At 34.2% G+C, this 19,930-nt stretch overlaps 1 protein-coding gene across 1 annotated transcript in view; it reads left to right on the top strand.

Moving 5' to 3' along the window:
• The window catches only part of Hcn1 (hyperpolarization activated cyclic nucleotide gated potassium channel 1), a 377,033-nt gene that overhangs the window by 232,465 nt on the left and 124,638 nt on the right, over nucleotides 1-19,930 (top strand). Inside the window, exon 4 of the mRNA XM_047554838.1 lies at nucleotides 15,544-15,762. Within this exon, the coding sequence (XP_047410794.1) occupies nucleotides 15,544-15,762 (219 nt within the window). The remainder of the gene's footprint in view (nucleotides 1-15,543; nucleotides 15,763-19,930) is intronic.

The following is a 19,930-nucleotide window of genomic DNA, read 5'->3' as shown; positions in this document are numbered from 1 at the left end:
CTCTAGTTAAAAAAGAAAATTGGAACATATGGAGAGCAATTCCATCTGATTAATTGTGTTTTGGAAAGTAAAAAATAGTTCTTTCTTGTTAGTGGTAATACGTGCAAAAGTCAGCTGAAGATGAATAACAATATCATATAAATTAAAATGCATGTTATGTAAAGACTATGCATTAATTTCTTACTGTATTTATAAACACTGTTTTCATAAGTCTAGCTACATCTTTTTATTTGAGTAATAGTCCACACTTTTTACTTGCAGTGTAAATGTTAGATTTGTTATCCTCTTCTGAAACAACCCAAAGCAACTTCTGTTAGGCAACTTATCAGTTTATGAATATTGGATATGCATTTTTTCTTTGTTACCAGAGAAGATATGTAATAGAACATTTGTATTATTACAATAGTGTTTTCAAATTTAACTCTCTGAACTTTGAGTGCGAAAAAATAAGTCATAGAATGAAAGGATATTTGCCTTCCTTCTGGAAGCAAATCAAGTAAGAAGACAAATACACAAAAGTATGTTTGAAAATATTAGCCAACAATACAGATTTCTTGATAAAGCATTCTTTTTTAAAATACATTTTTAGTTGTTGATTGACCTTTATTTAATTTATTTATTTATATGTGGTGCTGAGAATTAAACCCAGTGCGTCACACATGCTAAGCAAGTGCTGTACCACTGAGCCACAATCCCAACCCACCATTCTTGAGGAAAAAGAATAACTAGTAAATTTTAACTATTTTGTATTATTTCAGTTTCATATGGTATTGAAATATATACTTAGTTGTTTATAATGTCTGCTTTACAGATATCAATCAGAACAGTTGATCAGACTGGTAAGGGCAACTGTTTAATTTCATTAAGTGTGAAATTCACATTTCTATTTATTTTTTATTGGTTCTTTTTAGTTATACATGAAAGCAGAATCCATTTTCATATAATTATACAAGCATGGAACATATCTTATTCTAGTTAGGATCCCATTCTTATGGATGCACATGATGGTGGGGATTCACTTTGTTGTTTTCATATAGGTACATGGAAAAATTATGTCAGATTCATCCCACTGTCTTTCCTTTTCCTATCCCCCCTTCCTTCCCTACATTGCCTGGAGTATTACTCAGCCATAAAGAAGAATGACTTCATGTCATTTGCAAGTAAATGGATGAATCTGAAGACTATCATGCTAAGTGAAATAAGTTAGCCCCCAAAAGCCAAAGGTTGAATTTTTTCTCTGACATGTGGAAGCTAACCCACAATAAGGTGGGTAGTGAGAAGAAGAATAAAGTTCACATTTCAATCACAGTGAAAATACACTGACTCCTAATAAGAGATCCTGGTTTGCTTTGTAGTTCAGGTGAAGGCATTTGACTTTCTAACCTTGAACATAATTCAAGGTAACTTTGGTAACATCATAGAACAGCATAATACTGTCATTAAGATAGTTAAAAGTGTCTTGTAGCTTCCATTATCAACCACTCTGTCGGATGTATTTTAAACAGAAATTGTTAGTTTATGGCCCCTGCTCTGAGATAGTTTTGGCTTCACAAGTGAAGATAAACAGGTGTTATGATGCCATCGTAAGATAAATGGGAGCACAAGTGCTCGCCCCATACAGATGAGCAGCTGCACCAGGAAGAGAGGGCTGAAGTGGAGGAATGAAGTTAGGTCTTTGAGAAAGTCAGTAAATGAGCTGCATCTTCAAAGAGTAATACTAGTGGTCAGGCAAAGAGCAAGGAATCCAGAAAGCATATTAAGAGAAACCTGCCTGTGTGAAAGCTTGGAGCACAGGGAATCGACTCGTTTGGAGGATTGGGAGTAGGTCAGGATTACAAGAGAACAGTCTTGGGTTTTAGTACAAAGAATGGGAAGTTAAAGTGTATTTCCGAAGAGAGAGACAGGGGCATCGCCCCCCAGCTTCCTGTAAGTCCCATGTTAGGACTGACTGACTCTCGAGGCTTTGGGAGAAATTTAAGCATAGAATCATATGATTGGATTTGATGCCAATTGCTCTAAAAACGGGACTGGAAGGGAGTTAAGTTGGAGGCAGTAAATAACTGTGACTTGTGATAAAAAATTTGTAGTGATTAGATGAGGAAATTTAAGAAAAATAAAGCATTTGTCTCTGGGGATGAAGAATTATATTTTTTTCCTATTCAAGTACAGAGTAAAATAAACAATAAAAGAGACCTTGCATGACTCTAGACAAGAAGGAGCAGAATCAAAGTCCAAGGATGGTGAAAGAACAGATGGCTCAGGTTAACGTCAACCACTGCTTACAAGACCTGACAGGGTGATAATATCTAGCCATGTCACAGTGTTGACCACAGAAGCATAATTTTGCGTGAGCACAAGTACAGAAGGACAAGGCTGGCCTTGGAGTTATTAGTAGGGTGATGATCAGGATAGAAATACATGAAAGAGGAGCCCTGCTATTGAAGACACCAAGTCATTTTCCAAAGTGTAAATACATGATAATAGAAGTAACCAAAGCAGGGCCTAATATGGCCTTAAATCAAGTGATACTGTAAAACTGCCTGGAGCTCCAGACCCAGCAGGGAATGGAAACTTGGATGATGAAGAGAGTGGACAAAAAAGGGCTCTTTTTCGTTGTTTTTTTTTTTTTTTTCTGTTTGTTTGTTTGTTGTGTGTGTGTGTGTGTGTGTGTGTTTGGTTGTTTTGTGGTAAATATGCACTTTGAAGTCTGCTACTGTAAGCACTATACACTATTTGGGTGGTAAAATGAAGCACATGCTGTTTAGTTGTCCGATATGGTAATTTATTTTCTTGCAAGTTTGTCATATTCTGTTTGTTTCTACAAATGCGTTTATTCCCAGGATGGAACTATATCTATCTAATTTTTCATCCTTTGGCAACCTTCGAGTGTGACTCCTCACTAATCTAGCATATTATTTCATCATAAAAAATAGAGGATAAAATAACTCCTCTTTGAACTAGTTCCCATTTTAACTACACATTGTATTTCCAATGGTAGAAAAAGGCAAGTCGAAGGCTTCCTAAAGCCACAACCATCTATCTGTACACCCGCTTATGTACTCTGACCTTTTGTCCTTTCTTTGTTGGGGGGAGGGGTGCCTGGGATTGCACTCAGGGCCACTTGATCACTGAGCCACATCCCCAGTCCTTTTGTGTATTTTTTTTTAGAGACAGGAACTCACTGAGTTGCTTAGCGCCTCCCCTTTGCTAAAGCTGGCTTTGAACTTGAGATCCTCCTGCCTCAGCCTCCTGAGCAACTGGGGCTATAGGAGTGAACCACTACACCCAGCTGACCCTATATACTTTCAATTGAAAAGTCCTACCTTTGTCGTTTACTTTCAAGTTTATGTCGTTCAATCCTGCTTTCTCCCCACTCTAAAACATTTGCCTTGGGGGTGATTCTCATGCTCTCTCCATTCTGGATTAACCTGTGTTTACCCAGTTCCAACTTCCTGAGTGTCAGCCCTGAACCCTGTAGGGGTTCAGGGGGATATTTGGGTACTGACTTAAAGTTAATATGTGAATCCTTAAATAGTATCCCTCCAGAGACATTGTCATTGACTTTACTTTTTTACTTAAAAGAAAGACACTTAATAGAGGTAAGTTCAAGCTTCTTTAAAGAACATTTGGGAGTGGTTTTTGAGTAGTCATTCTTTGTCTTGATTTTCTCTGGTTAGAGAATTGGGTACTCTGGCCCTCTTCTTTAGTATGAGAGTATTTGTTTCCCTGAGGTTTATTTTTTCATCTTCCTCTGTTGTCGACAGAGGAGAATGTTGTTGACATTCTGGCAGCAGAATGTTGGTTGGTTGAATATAAAGGATATCTGGCCTATACCTCTTCTAGGCCACTCACAAGGTGGACATGTATATATAGTCACACTTCAATACCCACAAATGAATTTATTAACCTGTGACAATAATACCTAAAGAAACATGGAAATGGAAGATTATTGAATCACTGGAGCAGATATATCATTTTAGAACTAGCTTGGGAAGATCCAGCATGAGTCATAGAAATGATGCACAGGAGAAATCATTAAGTTTTGAATGTTTACTTCTTTTCCTGAACAGTCCCTGCTGACTGAGAAATGCATGATGTTAATTATTAAGACACTCACTAGCTTTGCCAGTGAGCCGTGGTGCTGCTTCCTTCCACAAAGGAGGAAGTCAAGACAAGACACATTTATGACCTGTACGGTGCCTTCCAAAGTTTAATCTTGCATTTGTGGAAGACTTGGCTTTCTGCCTGATTAAGATGTTACAGTTCATTCTTCTACAGGAATTACATTAAGTGATGTTTTCCCTTCATCAAATACTGATTTTTGTGCCTCACAGTCAAAGTGGTAAAAATATGGGAGATGCTGGCTTCAGGTAATATCAGAACTGGAAGGAAATAAGATTTCTATAGAAGGATTTAAGGAGACTCCATTTTTGTGTCCATTTGATCATCTTTTCCATTTCTTTTCCATTCCTGAAAACAAATGCCTCATAAATGGATTATATTAGTTGGCTTGAGTTTTCTTCCTTTCCTGTCTTTTAACCATCAGAAAGGCAGTGAAAAGTTTCTTTAATAAAAAATAAAATAACCTTAATTTTCTTCTCTGTGCCATAAGAAAATAGCTAGATTATCCTCATTAGCATGCTTTCAAATGAATTCCTCTAACATTCAGGGGAAACCTGCTCACCTTATTTTCTCTGGTTAGTAATACCATGGTCGAATATGGAACATTTGTTCATGTATTTTTGTTCTGATTAAAGAGAATTGAAAAGAACTCATCCAAAATAGGAATTATGTACAAATCACCTTTTCCCTTGTTCTATCAACTAGTAGAATCAAAAGGCAGAAGTTTAAAAATAAGACAATAAAACAGTTTTTGTTTAAAATAATCTTTCTGTGCTTCTGTTTTCTACACATTTCTAAATCAGTCTCCATATAAATTTAAGGGTATTGCTGAGAGAAGATCATTTGAGCCTTTCAAAGAAATCTGTCTCTGCCTCTTTCTTATGTATGCATACACACATACTGTACACACACAGACTCAAATGTGCATGGAGAATTGATTTATCAGAGACAGCTGAGATTCTAGGGACTTAACCTTTCTAAGTATTAGTAAAAGGGTATTTGGACTGATTCTGTTGATCTAAGAAGTTGTGTTTTGTCTCTTTTAAGTACTATTTGGTATTTGAATTTTCTGTGAAATCGTACATGAGATCAAGGAATCAATACCTTATAGAACTTACATTTGTATAAGGCTTATGAGGATTTAAAAGTCAAAACAGAATATGCTATCAGAGGAATAATTTTGACATAGAAGCCTTACCTACTAGGAATACACTGACTACACATCACAGGATAAGAGGTTTAAGTTTGGAGTTAGGTTTCCAAAAATAGCTGTAAGTGCTCAATATCTTCCGCCTTTTTGCAGAGCCTTACACAGCAGAAGATTTCCTATGCTTATCTTGTTAGAGTGTATGATCAATACACCAAGTTCTAGTATTACTGGTAATTGAAGATTTTGTTTGTTTGTATGCCACTTTATGGTCATGTCTTTAGAATTAAGTAAATTGCATTGTTGCTGATATGTGCAATTAGTATTTACCTATAAATAAGATGACTTTTAAAATATTTTTCCAAAGTAATGCGATAAATTTAACTGATCATTTTAAAATCTGTGATTGAAATAAATTTAGCATGGAAAATGGTTTGTATATAATTTGATTAGAGATCTCATGAGTGTGTGTACTGGACATGGACTGATCAACAATGCTGGACAGCAGAGATCACAGTGACCATCTTATTTTGTTCTGACATATTGTAATAATAGTTTGACTTTCACTGTCACTTTTGGGATGCCGATGGTTCAACCAGCGCATGTGACTTTTCTTCTTAAATACGCACATATGAACAATGTACAAAATAGCAATTATTAAGGTGTAGATTAAAAGGCCACCTATCACTAGGTGCCATGGTGGGCATGCCTTAAACCCTAGAGGCTTAGCATATGAGGTAAGAGGTTCATGAGTTCAAAGCCAGACTCAGCAATTTATCAAGGCCATAAGCAACTCAGTGAGGCTCGGTTTGTTAATAACAATATAAAAAAGGGCTGGGGATGTGGTTCAGTGGTTATGTGCCCCTGACTTCAATCCCCAGTAGGAAGGAAGGAAGGAAGGAAGGAAGGAAGGAAGGAAGGAAGGAAGAGAAAGAAAGAAAGAAAGAAAAGAAAAGACCAAATATTTGCAATCATCTGGTCTGAGATCCAGTGGAGAGATATTGCTACCTACTATGAGGCCATAGGCAAGTTACTGAAATTGAACTTCATCATCATCTGCAGTATGAAAATAATGAAGACTGTTTTAGCAACCAGAAGGTTATTGTGAAAATCGCCAGATCTAAAAAGATTCTTGTTGTAAGAAATCTATATAAAGCGTACTCAATGTTATTGTCATTGATGGTATTATTATCGTTATTATGGTTATGCAAATATAATGGAAATAACACCTGCAAGCATGTACACACATGATTTAGTATTTTTTCAGTTTATTTTTCAATTCATAGACAAATCAGGTAAGATCTTGAAAAAATAACTTGTTATTTTCCATGACCTTAAGGTGCATAATTTCTTACATATTGTTTTTTTTTCCCATTTTTTGTTTTAATCAGCTTTCTCCCTGCTGCGACTTAAGACCCAGCAGCACAATTGTAGAGGAGGAGAGTTTATTTGAGGGCTCATGGTTTCAGAGGTCTTAGTCCATAGAAGGCCAATTTCATTGCTCAGGGCTTGAGGCGAGGCTGAGCATCAGGGCAGGAGAGTGTGGTGGAGGGAAGCGGCTCACATTCTGTTGATCAGGAAGCAGAGAGAGAGTCTACTTGCCAGATACAAATATGTACCCAAAGTCACGCCCCAATTCCCACCTCTTCCAACCACACCTTACCACTTCAGTTACAAGTTAGTTAATCCTTATCAGTGGATTAACCCAATCAGTGATTGGATTAAGACTCTAATAACCCAATCATTTCTCCTCTGAACCTTCTTGCATCGTCTCATATGTGAACCTTTGGGGGACATCTCACATTCAAACCATAACACATATTAAATGGAATAAAATCGGTCATGTTTTTATACCTATGTGTACCTAGTTTTATTTATTTGCATGTTTATATATTTTCATCTTATAATCAGGAAAATCTGAAATTGCTCATGAAAAGGATAGACTAAAATTTTTCCCAGATCCTTTACAATTCCAACTTTCTTTGAATCCATGGATAAAAGAATCATGCTAAGCACAATAAGCCAAGCCCAAAAAACAAAAACTGTTTTCTCTCATATCCTGATGCTAATTCACAATAAGGGGGTTGGGCTAGGGAAGACTAGAGTCACTTTATATTTAGATAGAGGGGAGTGAAGGGAGGGGAAGGGGTATGGAGGTAGGAAAGATAGTAGAGTGAAACAGATGTTATTATCTCATGTATATATATAACTGCATGACTAATGTGGCCCTACGATATGATATAATCAGAAAAATGAGAAATTATACTCTATGTATCAAAATGTATAAATATATTCTATTGTCATGTCCAACTAATTTAAACAAATTAAAAATTTTAAAATGTCAGTCTATCATACAAAAATGATTATTGGGTCAATATTTTCAAAGTGATGGACTGCTACTTCTCAGCTTTGGTGGTGAGAGCCCCAGACAAGTAGCAAATTCAGGAATAAAATGAAAGAGAGGAGAACTTTGTACTAAACCATCAAAATGACACGGATAGGTAAAATGTTAAGGGGAAAGTATGTCATGACAAAGGTGAAATTTCAGAATCTATAATAGGTCAGAGCGTGCTGTGATAAAGAAGAAGCTCTTTATTACTCATCCAAAAAAATAAAACCCTGAAACTTCTTATAATCATACACATTCATTTTATCTATGGTTTAAATTTTTTGGAATTTTAATTATGCTTATTTCTGAACATCAGATTTTAATAAAATTTTCTTGATTTGTACATTTGTAAAAAGGTTAAGATTGTACCTGGTAGGAGAAAGCATTGCAAATATATTTGCTGAATTCAAACACACACATGCACATTAATAAATTTAGCCCTTAATATACAGAGCTATTTTGGGTAGAAAGCAGAAAGCTCATTATTTAAGAGTCCTTTTACTTACAGACTTTTAGATTATCTTTTGTTTAAGTCTCATGAAAAGTCCAAATTCTTTCAACATTTCACCATCTTTTGTATAAATTGACTTACACATAAATTATTTAGACAGAAAATCTAATGACTTATTAACAAATTAGTTAATGTGTTACCATGTCTTTTGCATGGTACTAATGTTAACAAAAATGCATATTTAACAAATTTTTTGGTCTAATAATAAATAATAAACATAAAAAGATTATACATAGCTGGGAAAACATTTTTAACTTTTCTGCTTCTTTTATGAATTAGGGTCCTCTGCTTATTAAGGACAGAAACTTGAACCTAGAAAAAGAATTATGGTTCTTTGCATTCACTGTAATTTCACTTTGGTTTTCATATAGTTTTTTTTAAAATAATGTTATCATTATTATTTTTTAATTTGTTGTTTTTAGTTATACATTACAGTAGATATGTTTTGACATATTTGTACAAAGGTGACACAACCAATGTATGCAAACCTCAACTCCGCAGAGTAAAACAATTTCAGAATACCAATGAAAGAGATGATCTACTACTTTGAGGATCTACCCCATAAAAATAATGAAAGGTACATATCAAATAATAGCACTTAGGAAATATGACAACTTTGCTCATTTTACTTGGTCCAGATGTTGAGTGAAAGCACAGAGAATCAATGTTTCAGATTGAATCAGTCTTCTTTTGTTACTGGTACTTTCCATATTTGGGAGTATAGATCCTCAGACAAGGATCCTTCTAGAGGACCATTCCTATTAGGTAACTGGTAGGAAGCTCTATTCCAGGCTTTGGAAACAGGTGGAGAGGAGGAGAACTCAGTGAGGAAGAGTTCTTGACCAACATAGAAATACGCAAATGAAGGACAAGTGTATGGTCAAATTATCTTGATTGGATTCAAACTCACGAAGGAATTTTCTCTCAGAGTTCTCCTGTGATCACAACCTTAGATAATTTTCTTCTAAATTTCCTTAAGAAATAATAGTGGTTTGCTTTTGCTGGTTGAGATAAAACATGTACTTTAAGGAATGTCTGTGATATGGTGATATTATGAAAAGTCTTCAAAATCCTGTATTATAGTTATCTTGACTTTTAGTCATATAAATAGTTATGAAATAAATGGCTATAATGGTTTGAATGGAGAAAGTTCATGTGATAGATAAGATGGACTTGTCCAGCTTTGGCACCTACAAGTGTGTGACCTTAAGGGAATTTCTTAATTTCCCTTAACTTTGCACTATCAACATGTAATAACAGCATCATATTAGGTTTCCAGATTGTTAGGAATAGCAAGGAGATGATATATAATACTTGGGTAGGAGTATTCTTATTTCTTCCACAGTACCTTTATATATATGTATATTATGCATATATATAATATTTATAAATATATAAATATAATATAGAATATTTATATAATACTTATATGTAGAAACACATTTAAATATATTTGTTTATACTTATTATACAAAAGAGGATCCATGAAAATATTTTGACTTTCTTGAAAAGCTCCATATAAATGAAAAATCACACTTAAAATGCTGAAATTATGTTTGATTTGAGGATCATTTTATAAGTAGTAATAATGGTCTCTGTATAAAAAAAATTTGTTAATGGACATGACAGCACGGTGGTGCACACCTCAGATCCTAGTAGCTCAAGAAACTGAGGCAGGAGAATCACAAGTTCAAAGTCAGCCTCAGAAACTTAGGGAGGTCCTGAGCAAGTTAGTGAGACTCTGTCTCAAAATAAAAAGAAAAAAATGAAATGGGCTACAGATGTGACTCACTGGCTAAGCTACCCACCATCCATGGCTTCAATCCCTGGTATCAAAAAAAAAATGTATTTATGTGTTTAGTTTTTATTTTTAGGATAATGTACAACATTAAAGTAAATATGATAAAAATTATCCATGATCTTATGCATCATTAAATTTTAATTTATAAATCTAGTTATTGTGAATTTTGTTTTTTATCATCATTATTGAAGCCAGAAAAAGTACACTTAGATCTTGAGGGATTAATTGACCCACAAACAAGAGATGAACAAACTCTTAAAATGATTAGAAATCAATCTTTATGGAAATAATAACCTAGTAGTGCAATAACTATATTTTACTGTTTAAACTCATTTCAATATTCCTATAACACAAAGGGTGTATGTCAAAAGTACAAATGCTTGTATACATATCATAGCACTAAATATAAGAAATATAAGTAAATTTCACCAACTGAAAAGTATACGATTATGTAACTAATTTTTAAAAGAGATACTCTTGCCAAGAATAACGGCATTTAAATGTTTTTCTCAAGAATGCAAATATTAATTAAGGATCTAAGAAATGTCTATCTTGTGAATTGAAGAGAAATAACTCATTACTTCCTAATATACTTAAAAAAAACAGCTCTAATGTTTTATATCAAGTTCAACAGGTCATGAAATCCAACCGAAAATATTATTTGATAGGCTCTTTTTCAATCTTCACAAATAATGTGTATATGTGTATATATATAATGATATATATGATACAGTTTCACTCATTAATGTGTGTATGTATGTGCATGTGTGTGAGTGTATATATAAATATATATATACACACATAGATATATATGTATAATATGTTATATATACATATATATAACACATTTTAAATTATTGCATATTTTTCTTTTCTTTTTTTCTTTTGTGAATTGAACCATAACCAGTAGGATGTATCTGACTTTTACGTGCTATACTACAGGGTCTTGCTCAAGTTCTTTAGAATTGAAGGGGTTAGAATTGAAAGAGGCTCCTTGTTTTACATGATTTTAAAATAAATGATAATGTCATTAATTAAAATCAAATGATTTTGCATAAACATAGTCAAATAAATCAATGAAGCATATATATTGAACCCAGAAACAAGCACCAATGTATATAGGGACACTATAAAGGATATATTTTAATTTACTTTTTAAATGATACATAAAAACATAAAAATTATATGTATTAAGGAGGGCACCATATCATGTTTTGACACATGTATTCTTTGTGTAGTGTTTAAATTGGGTTAAAATACTTATCTACTCAATACTTTATCATTTGTGGTGAAAGATTTCAAAATCCTTTCTTCTTTTTGAATTATTCAGTACATTATTACTATTACATTATTGTCCCCCTACCGTGCAACAGCAGATCAGAACTTCTCACTCCTATCTAACTCTGACTTAGTACTCATTGATGAACCTCTGCCCACCCGCATTCTCCCCAGTCTCTGGTAATCACATTTTACTCTCAATCTCTATGAGATCAATGTTTTTCGAATTCCACATAGGAGTGAGATCATGTTGTACTTGAATTTCTGTGCCTGGCTTATTTCACTTAACATAATGATCTCTAGTTCCAACAATTGTCACAAACGAGAGAACCTCAGTCTTTTTAATGGATGAATAGTATTTAGTTATATATAGGTTACATTTTCTTTATCCATTCATTAGCTAATGGATACTTGGGTTCTTTCCATTTCTTGAATACTGTGAATAATGAACACAGTAGTGCATATATAAGCCATACTTACTTCATTTCCTTTAGATACATACTCAGTAGTGATGGATCATATGTCAGTGCTATTTGTAATGTTTTGAGGAATCTCCCATGCTGTTTCCCATAATGACATTACTAATTTCCATTCCCACTAATAGTGTGCAAGGGTTTCCTTTTGTTCACATTTTTCTAGCATTAAAGATTAGAATCTTTCATTCTTTTGGATAATAACCATACTTACTGGAGAAAAGTGATACCTTATTGCAATTTTTGTCTACATTTCCCTGATAGTAAGTGATGTTGAGCATTTATTTTTTCATGCTCTGCCAACCACTCATATGTCCTTTTTTGAGAAATGTCTATTTAAATTTTTTGCCCAGTTTTTAACAGAGTTATTTTTTTTTTATTTTTGCTATCGAGTATGTAGTATTCCTTACATATTTAGATACATACTTTACAAATATTACTCCCATTCTCCCTCTCTGTATTTTTCCTTTTGCTGTACAGATGCTTTTCAGTTTGATGTAATCTTATTTAAAAGTTTTGCTTTCATTTACATGTGCTCTTGAGGTCTTGTCCAAAACATCCTTGCCCATACCAATGTCCTGAAACATTTCTTATATAAGGAGATACTTTTTATGTCCATGATAATGAGAGGTTCATTAAAAGTTGTGCATTAGCACAAGGGGTAATCCTATCATAATGAAAGAAAATATGTTCTTTTTCCATATATAAGAAATGTAAATGCAAAAATAAACCATCTCAAAAAATTAAGGTACATGAATGATCTCAGATTTAGGAAGATCATTTTACCCAGTATGGAAACCCAGCAGCACTTGAGGAAATTACAGACTTACTTTTCCAACATTAAGTAATCAAAATGTTTGCTTTGTAAATAATAGCAAAAATTTAACAGGCAAAAGATAAATTAAGAATAGGTATTTATGTCACTTGTGGGCTAAGGGGTTGATATTAGATTTTCAGAGAGCTATAATTCAAGGAAGAAAAATATGAATTTCATTATAGATGAGAATATATAGCTGGAAATTATATGAATACCTTCTCAGATTTTCTAATCAGGGAAATGCAAATAAAATAACAAAGAGTTACCAGTCTTTACTGTAGGAGGGTGTACAGTTTCTTTTTACAAACTGTTTTTGGAAAAGTTTTAGTTTTTCTAATCAGTCTGGCAAATATATTTTAAAATCAAATGGAAAATTTTGCTCTTTGAACCAACAAACACATTCCTCAAAATCTGATTATTTTAAGAACTGGATATTTGAATACTTTTTATTATACAATATTTTGTAGTAGCAAAAACTGGACATCATTGGAAAACAGGTAAATTAATTATAGTGTAATCAGAAACAGACTATTCATGCTTGTATGAATAGTAGATTAATTTGAAGAAATTTTCTTGTGATAAAAGCAATATGCACATATTAATACCTCAAAAATTTAATATATAATTATGATCATATTATATATTGTAATACTGCCCATTTTTGTAGGACAATAAACCAGTATGTTTGTCCTTGTGTCCATGTGTGTGCATGTGTATGTGTGTGTGTATGTGTGATTATATGATCGTTGTGAATGGTACATACAGACCTGTGTCTTATTTTTGGGCAAAGAATGAAAGCAGAAGATAAGGAAAAAACATAAAAAAGTTGCCCATGTACTATACATTCAACTAGACCCACTTCAGTGCACCTGTGTGTGTACATGCACACCTATGGAGAAAAATATATAAAGTAAATACTTAAATAAAAGTATCTGGCTACTAGCTACCATTGTTACTTTGGGAAATTGATTTAAATTTTCTTCACTTTCTCCATACTCTGCCTCCTCTCAAAATCAAGAAATAAATAATGAAATACAATTGAAACTCCATGGTCACACTGGACCCCAATTGGGCTTTTTAATTATTTCTATTATTTCTATGTATCATAACTAAGATGTCTAGATAACTTAGCAACATGCCTTCTCTATTCTCTTGTGTGAAAGAAGCCATCTTGCATCAGATTTAACATCATTGTCAAAAACCTGTTCATTCTCCTTTCCATTCAACATCAACAAAATTGCTGAACACCTCCATCAAGTTACAAAATTAGCTCTGGAATGTGATCAGTGAGGCATGGGCCCCACCCTTATCCATGATTAGGTGCAGGCACAAAAGGCCAGCACGTAGAGGACCACAGTTGCTGTGACAGGTGAAGGTTTGGAGCTCTGAGGTAGTACAAGGGAGTTTTAAGTCCGTAAGAAATGAATCGAGTTTCATTTATACTTTATTGTAGGGTTAAATGCCTTTGTTCACTTCATAATATGGTTTGTAATGAATTCATTTTTAGAATATTGGTATGAGTTGAATTTCATGAATTTAAATCTGTCATTTAAAATAACAGGTACCCTCAAGATCTGTGTAGAATACATTTCTTTCTTCATTGAATACTCAATTTCTTGTTCATGGAGCATCTACAATTTTGGGAAGCTTATTTTCTTGAGAGTAATTGTGTATTTTCATGTATGGAAAAGTTTTAGGATTCATTTCCCAAAATGAAAATTTCTGCATGGGTTCATTATTCTCTCTGTACAGTATCATATAACAAATATACAGATACTTTTCCAGCCTTAAAAATATATTTAGTTTTACACTTGTATGTGTACACTATATGTGTTTCTGCAGTGTTTGGTGTTAATCTAATATAACAGCATAAATTTATTTTGTAAGTAAATAACAATCAATGTCACTTTAAGAGCCTGAACTCTTTCAATAAATGGGGCTATTTATTTGCTGGCATCTTCACGGGTTCTAAAGTTTATGATTTGGAATTTTTACACATTATCATATTCAATTTTTTAAGATCTAGAATTTTGATTTTTGAAAACCCCATTGAAAACAATGAGTCAAAACATCCATATTTTTTCAAAATATTTTTAAAGTAGCTAAAATATTCTTGTAATTTATAAGTTAATTTGACAAAGGCAGAAATGACTTCCTGCATTTGTGACCTTAAAATTTTCCAGGGTCCCAGTCTCAGAAGAACCCTATGCTTTAATGTTGCTGCTGCCATGTTACCTTGCTTGATAATTTTGCATTCTTTGATAATTTTAAAACATCTGAAATTACAACTAATAACAGATCTTGGGAATTAGCTTTTTCCCCCCAGAATGTTTGTCAAAATGATCTTTCACCTTTTCAATTTTATTTTGTTTTATAAAAATTCAGCGAGATCACCCATTTTCAACCTAACATTTGAATTCTTACACATACTGCTCTGAGATCGGACATCAAAGAAATGTTTCCATGTATAAGAACTACATTTTCAAACTGTTTGCTTTGCATTTACAAAAGATGAAAGGATTAAGTACACCTCACATAGATCAGTTTGGACTTTTAAAATATGGACAGCATAGTTTTGATGAGAATTCCTATGCTTGGGCCCGTGGAATTCACACCCACCTGCTGCATTTCTCAGCTATCAAGTGCATTACTAGAGAATGTGTGATCAGGTTTTCTTGCAACATTACGAGTCCATCATCATTCCTGGTATTGTTGCAAGATACTTAAATCTGTCCCCAGAGGAGTTTTGGTTTTAAAAACAGCAAACTAAAAACTGATTAGAAGTGTATGACTTAAGAGTGGACTAATTCTGTTTCATCATGTTAGCAACATTTGAAAAACATCAAGCCATTTGATGGCAGCGAAGAGTGCTTGTGTAAATGTTCCATTATGAAGATTTCCCACTGTAGTTGCTGTTGGATAAAGCCTCTGTGACAGGTCCCACTCACGTTTCCTTCTACTATTCTAATGGCTTTTTCTGTGTTCTTTTTTTCCCCATGTTCCAGAATGATTCCTGGGGAAAGCAGTATTCATATGCACTCTTCAAAGCTATGAGTCACATGCTGTGCATTGGATATGGCGCCCAAGCCCCAGTCAGCATGTCGGACCTTTGGATCACCATGCTGAGTATGATTGTCGGGGCCACCTGCTATGCCATGTTTGTAGGTCACGCCACAGCGTTAATCCAGTCTTTGGATTCTTCAAGGAGGCAGTATCAAGAGAAGGTATTTTGTTTTATCTCTCCTATCTTTAATCAACTAGTTAGTAAGTTGAATTAATTGTGTTCAAGCTAATAAATCTAACAAATCTATCCCTGGCTATCAAAAATACAATGAACTAAAATGGTTAAAGTAAGAAAGTGCAGTGTTTTGACATTTTGAGAATTCTTCAAGATGATCTTGTAGCTTTCATTTATTTTTACTTCCTGTCTTGAATAATAATTTTTTTTAAAATCTCATTTTGCATACACAGAAAAACATGTTTCAAAATATATGTAGCTGATATATAGTATTATCTTGCTTTATGGTCTATCACAGTTCAAAAGTTTTAGTGGGCACAGTGGCACATACCTGGAATCCCAGTGGCTGGGGAGGCTGAGGCAGGAAGATCTGAGTTCAAGGTCAGTCTCAGCAACTTAGCAAGATCCTAAGCAACTCAGTGAGACTCTGTCTCTAAATAAAATACAAAAATGGACTGGGGATATGGCTCAGTGGTTGAGGGCCCCTGAGTTTAATCCCTGGTACCTCCCCCTCAAAAAAAAAAATTATATGAAGGGATATCCATGGAGTAGAGGAAGGGAATAGAGGGGGAAAGAGGAAAGACAGATAAAGGGAAGAACCACATAACAAATTTGACGAAATTATGCTATGTACATATGTACTTATGAATATATCGCAGTGAATTCCAATATTATTTGTATCTATAAAGCATCATTTTAAAAAAATAAATAAATAGAAGGGAGACCAGCAGAGCAAAGGAAAAAGAATAGGGGGAGGGAGGAAGGGAGGGAAAGAGGAAATACCAGGGGCTGAAAGGGAGCAAATTATATTCCATGCACATATGATTATATCAAAATGAACCCCAATGATATGTATAACTATATCAATAAAAACATTTAAAAAGCTTTATATATGTATGGGTAATATTATACTATAAACCTTTCTGTAGTGTATATTAAGAAAAATGCTAACTGACTAAATGGGAACAGGCAGTCATTGCACATTGCACGTGCCCCTTTGTATTTCTCTGCATGTTGTAGCCATAATTAATGTTACAATCCATACACTCAACTGAACATATGTTGCCCTTTAGCTAGATAATTCACCACACCCTCCAGTTTTAAAAATGCATGTTAACAGCTGCCATTGTGCATTCTCATGCACAATGTGTTAATTAAAATGATTGTTGCTCTAAACCTTTGTCAAAAGGGAGAAAAAAAGTAATTTTATGCAATGATTTATTCATTGCATTTTTAATATACTTAATTACTTTGGCTGAGACTAAACATTGCTTAGTCGGACACTACTAATACTCTTAACCAAATATCAGGAACTTTCTGACAAGGAAATGAGAACATTTTATACCTGGAGGAAGGCCCTGTAATATAGGGACTCCGTTGTGCATGACAGTATATCTGGCATCTGAACTGCCAAAAGACATTTCTGAAAGTGATGGCTAAAATAGTCCTACAATACTTTCCGTGAATAACAACTTAATCTCAATTATTTTCAAAACAGCTGAACATCATTTCAGTTGTTGCTTTATTTACAGAAGTGCTCAACACTATAATCATACAACAGGAGAAAGGGAACCTAGATATTTTATTTCCCCTGAATGTAATTACACTGCCACCAACTATTACAACAACTAAGTTGGTTCTTCATTACTGAAGCAATGAAAAGATGAACCACCAAAATTACTTTTGGGTTCATTTTTAAATAAAGACTCCAATTAAATTGTGTAGAACGAAGAGCATAGTAAGGGAGAAGACTTTATACAATGGTGAGTTTGAACCAAGATAATATACTCAAATGAGTTTGGGGTCATTTATAGGGATTGAAGGTAAGATTACAAAATGGTATATCTGATGTTTCTCTTGCACTGTTGCCTTTTCCCTTTCAGCTGCTTTAAATTAAAGTCTTCCTTTCCCATTGAGTTTGTTTGTATCATTGCTACATGTTTTCTAAAAAAAAAAACAAAACAAAGAAAAACTTGAATGAACTGCATTCATTAGCACTGTTTTGCACATTAAATATATTGTCTTTTTTATGATTTTAGGCTCATGTAAGCCAGATTTAACCTAGGAATTCTCTTTCTTTAACAATGTAGACATGTATATGCAAAGATGTTATGAACTTTTCTGTAATTCAAGTCATCAAATTCTGGATCATACTTGCGTTTGGTCCAAGGGCAGGATGTTGGGTTGACCCTTTTTTTTTTTTTTTTTCCTGACATTCAGAATAATTTAATCTGGAGTAACTGGTTCAAAGAAATACTTGTAAATATATTTGTGTCCAAATATTAATCAGCAAGTGCAGTTATAGAATTCTGTCCTCCTTTTCTAGTCAGAATTGTACTAGACAACACTGGTCTTCAGTACATCATGTTAATTTTTAAAATCTTATTTTTGTGATCATATATGTCTAATTTTGCTCAACCTTATAGAATGGCTCTGTTTAATGTGTGATTGATTTGCACCCTATTTTGTGATTTGCCCACTTTGAGTTTTTGCTAAATTTTTATTGTGCCTTCCCCAATCCTCTCTTCCTTGTTACCAGGAAATTGCATAGTTTTGGTAACAGGTCTAGAGAAAAAGTTCAACTTCATATTCTAAAGAAAATGTAATTTTCTTTCCAATAGTCCCTTTAATTTGATTTAATGAGAATTGGCTTTTCTGGGGAAATTAAATCCTCCTCAACTCCACTCATGTATTTGAGTGCTAAAAACCAGGAGCAACAAAGGAGGCTGATTCACAGGCTCTTTTCTCTCTCCTATCATAAGCCCACAATGAGCTGTTGCTTCTCTTCTCATCAGGGTAGAAAACAGAAGGAAAGGGATGGAAAGAGGCAGTTTTTATGTACCTGGTAAATGTGATAAGCTAGTGTCTCTGTGTGGGTCTGCAGATGAGTAAAGCCGACACTTCCTTCCTGAGATCCTTTGGACTCTATAAGTGAGGACAGTTAAGTTGTCCTGCATTTCCTGGACGAGACCCTAAAGATTCTCACAGTTCATCTCCAGTCTTTGTCTGCTAGGAGTTCCTTACTCTACTATGGGATCTGGTTCATAGGGAAGCCAAATGTATCCATGCATCCTTCTCTAAGGCCATCTTCTCAGGCTCCCTGCCTCCTCCACCAAACAAGGAGGACCCTCCATCCAGCTTTTCCTGGTAAGAGTCAGACAGCTGTGTCCACAGACTATTTACACGTTCCAGATGTGATTCCAGCTCCTGGACTTGTGTCTGCCAATTGTAAATCTAGTTGAGATCCCCACTGGTTTTGTTGAAGTGTTCCCCACAGGTCAGTTGAGAAAGTACCCTTCTTCCATCCCAGTCCCAGAAGTTGGGGAGGAATTTACAGCAGAGTAACTGCTTTCTCTGAAGAAATCTGAGCACTAGTGCCATAAGAAAACTTCCCATGCTATCTTCTGATCTCTCCATATGTTGATGAAGTTGAAGCCTCCAAGAACCTTGGCTCACACTTTACACTTGTAAAACTGTGGTGTCTCTGAGTGGAGGCTCAATGAACATGAGGCAGTCAGTCCCTATCTAGTAGCCTTTAACTCCTTATCTTGTCTCAAAGCCAGTACCACAGATAATAAGTATTCTACATATGTAAAACTGTGCCCTGATAAAAATAAGTTTAGAAATTTTAATAGAAACAATGTTATTGAAATGCGTGTGGTATAAATTTGTGTGCCCTGAACATTCAACAAGTTGTCTGCTCTCCATGCCAAGCCTCCTTGTATTTTAAATTATTTATGTTCAAAGAAATAAACCCTGGGAAACACCTACATAAAAACTCCCCACTGTAACCATTTCTTTCTTTTTTAACTGACCTTAAATGGTTACCCTCCTTTCTAGATATACCTGTAATTCATCTTGCCTTCATGAAATGAAACTGCTTTTGATCATATTATTTCTTTATGCTTCCAGATCTTAATTCATATATTTGAAATTTTCCGTGGGAAGCCTACTATTATTTTTTCTTCTTGTCAATCTTTTTGCTGTCAAATAATTATAGTACCAGAAATTTGTGTGTGCATGTTTTCCTCTGTAAAGAGCAAGGATTTTAACACAATACACATTATTTAGAGGAGGTTTGCAACTTACCTTGCTATAGTTGATGCACATGGAAGATTTTTTAATATGGAATTTGAATATGAACAAAGAATCAC

Source organism: Sciurus carolinensis, chromosome 6, assembly GCF_902686445.1.
Source record: "Sciurus carolinensis chromosome 6, mSciCar1.2, whole genome shotgun sequence".
In the NCBI taxonomy this organism is placed as follows: domain Eukaryota; kingdom Metazoa; phylum Chordata; class Mammalia; order Rodentia; family Sciuridae; genus Sciurus; species Sciurus carolinensis.
This window is presented reverse-complemented; position numbering and strand designations above follow the sequence as displayed.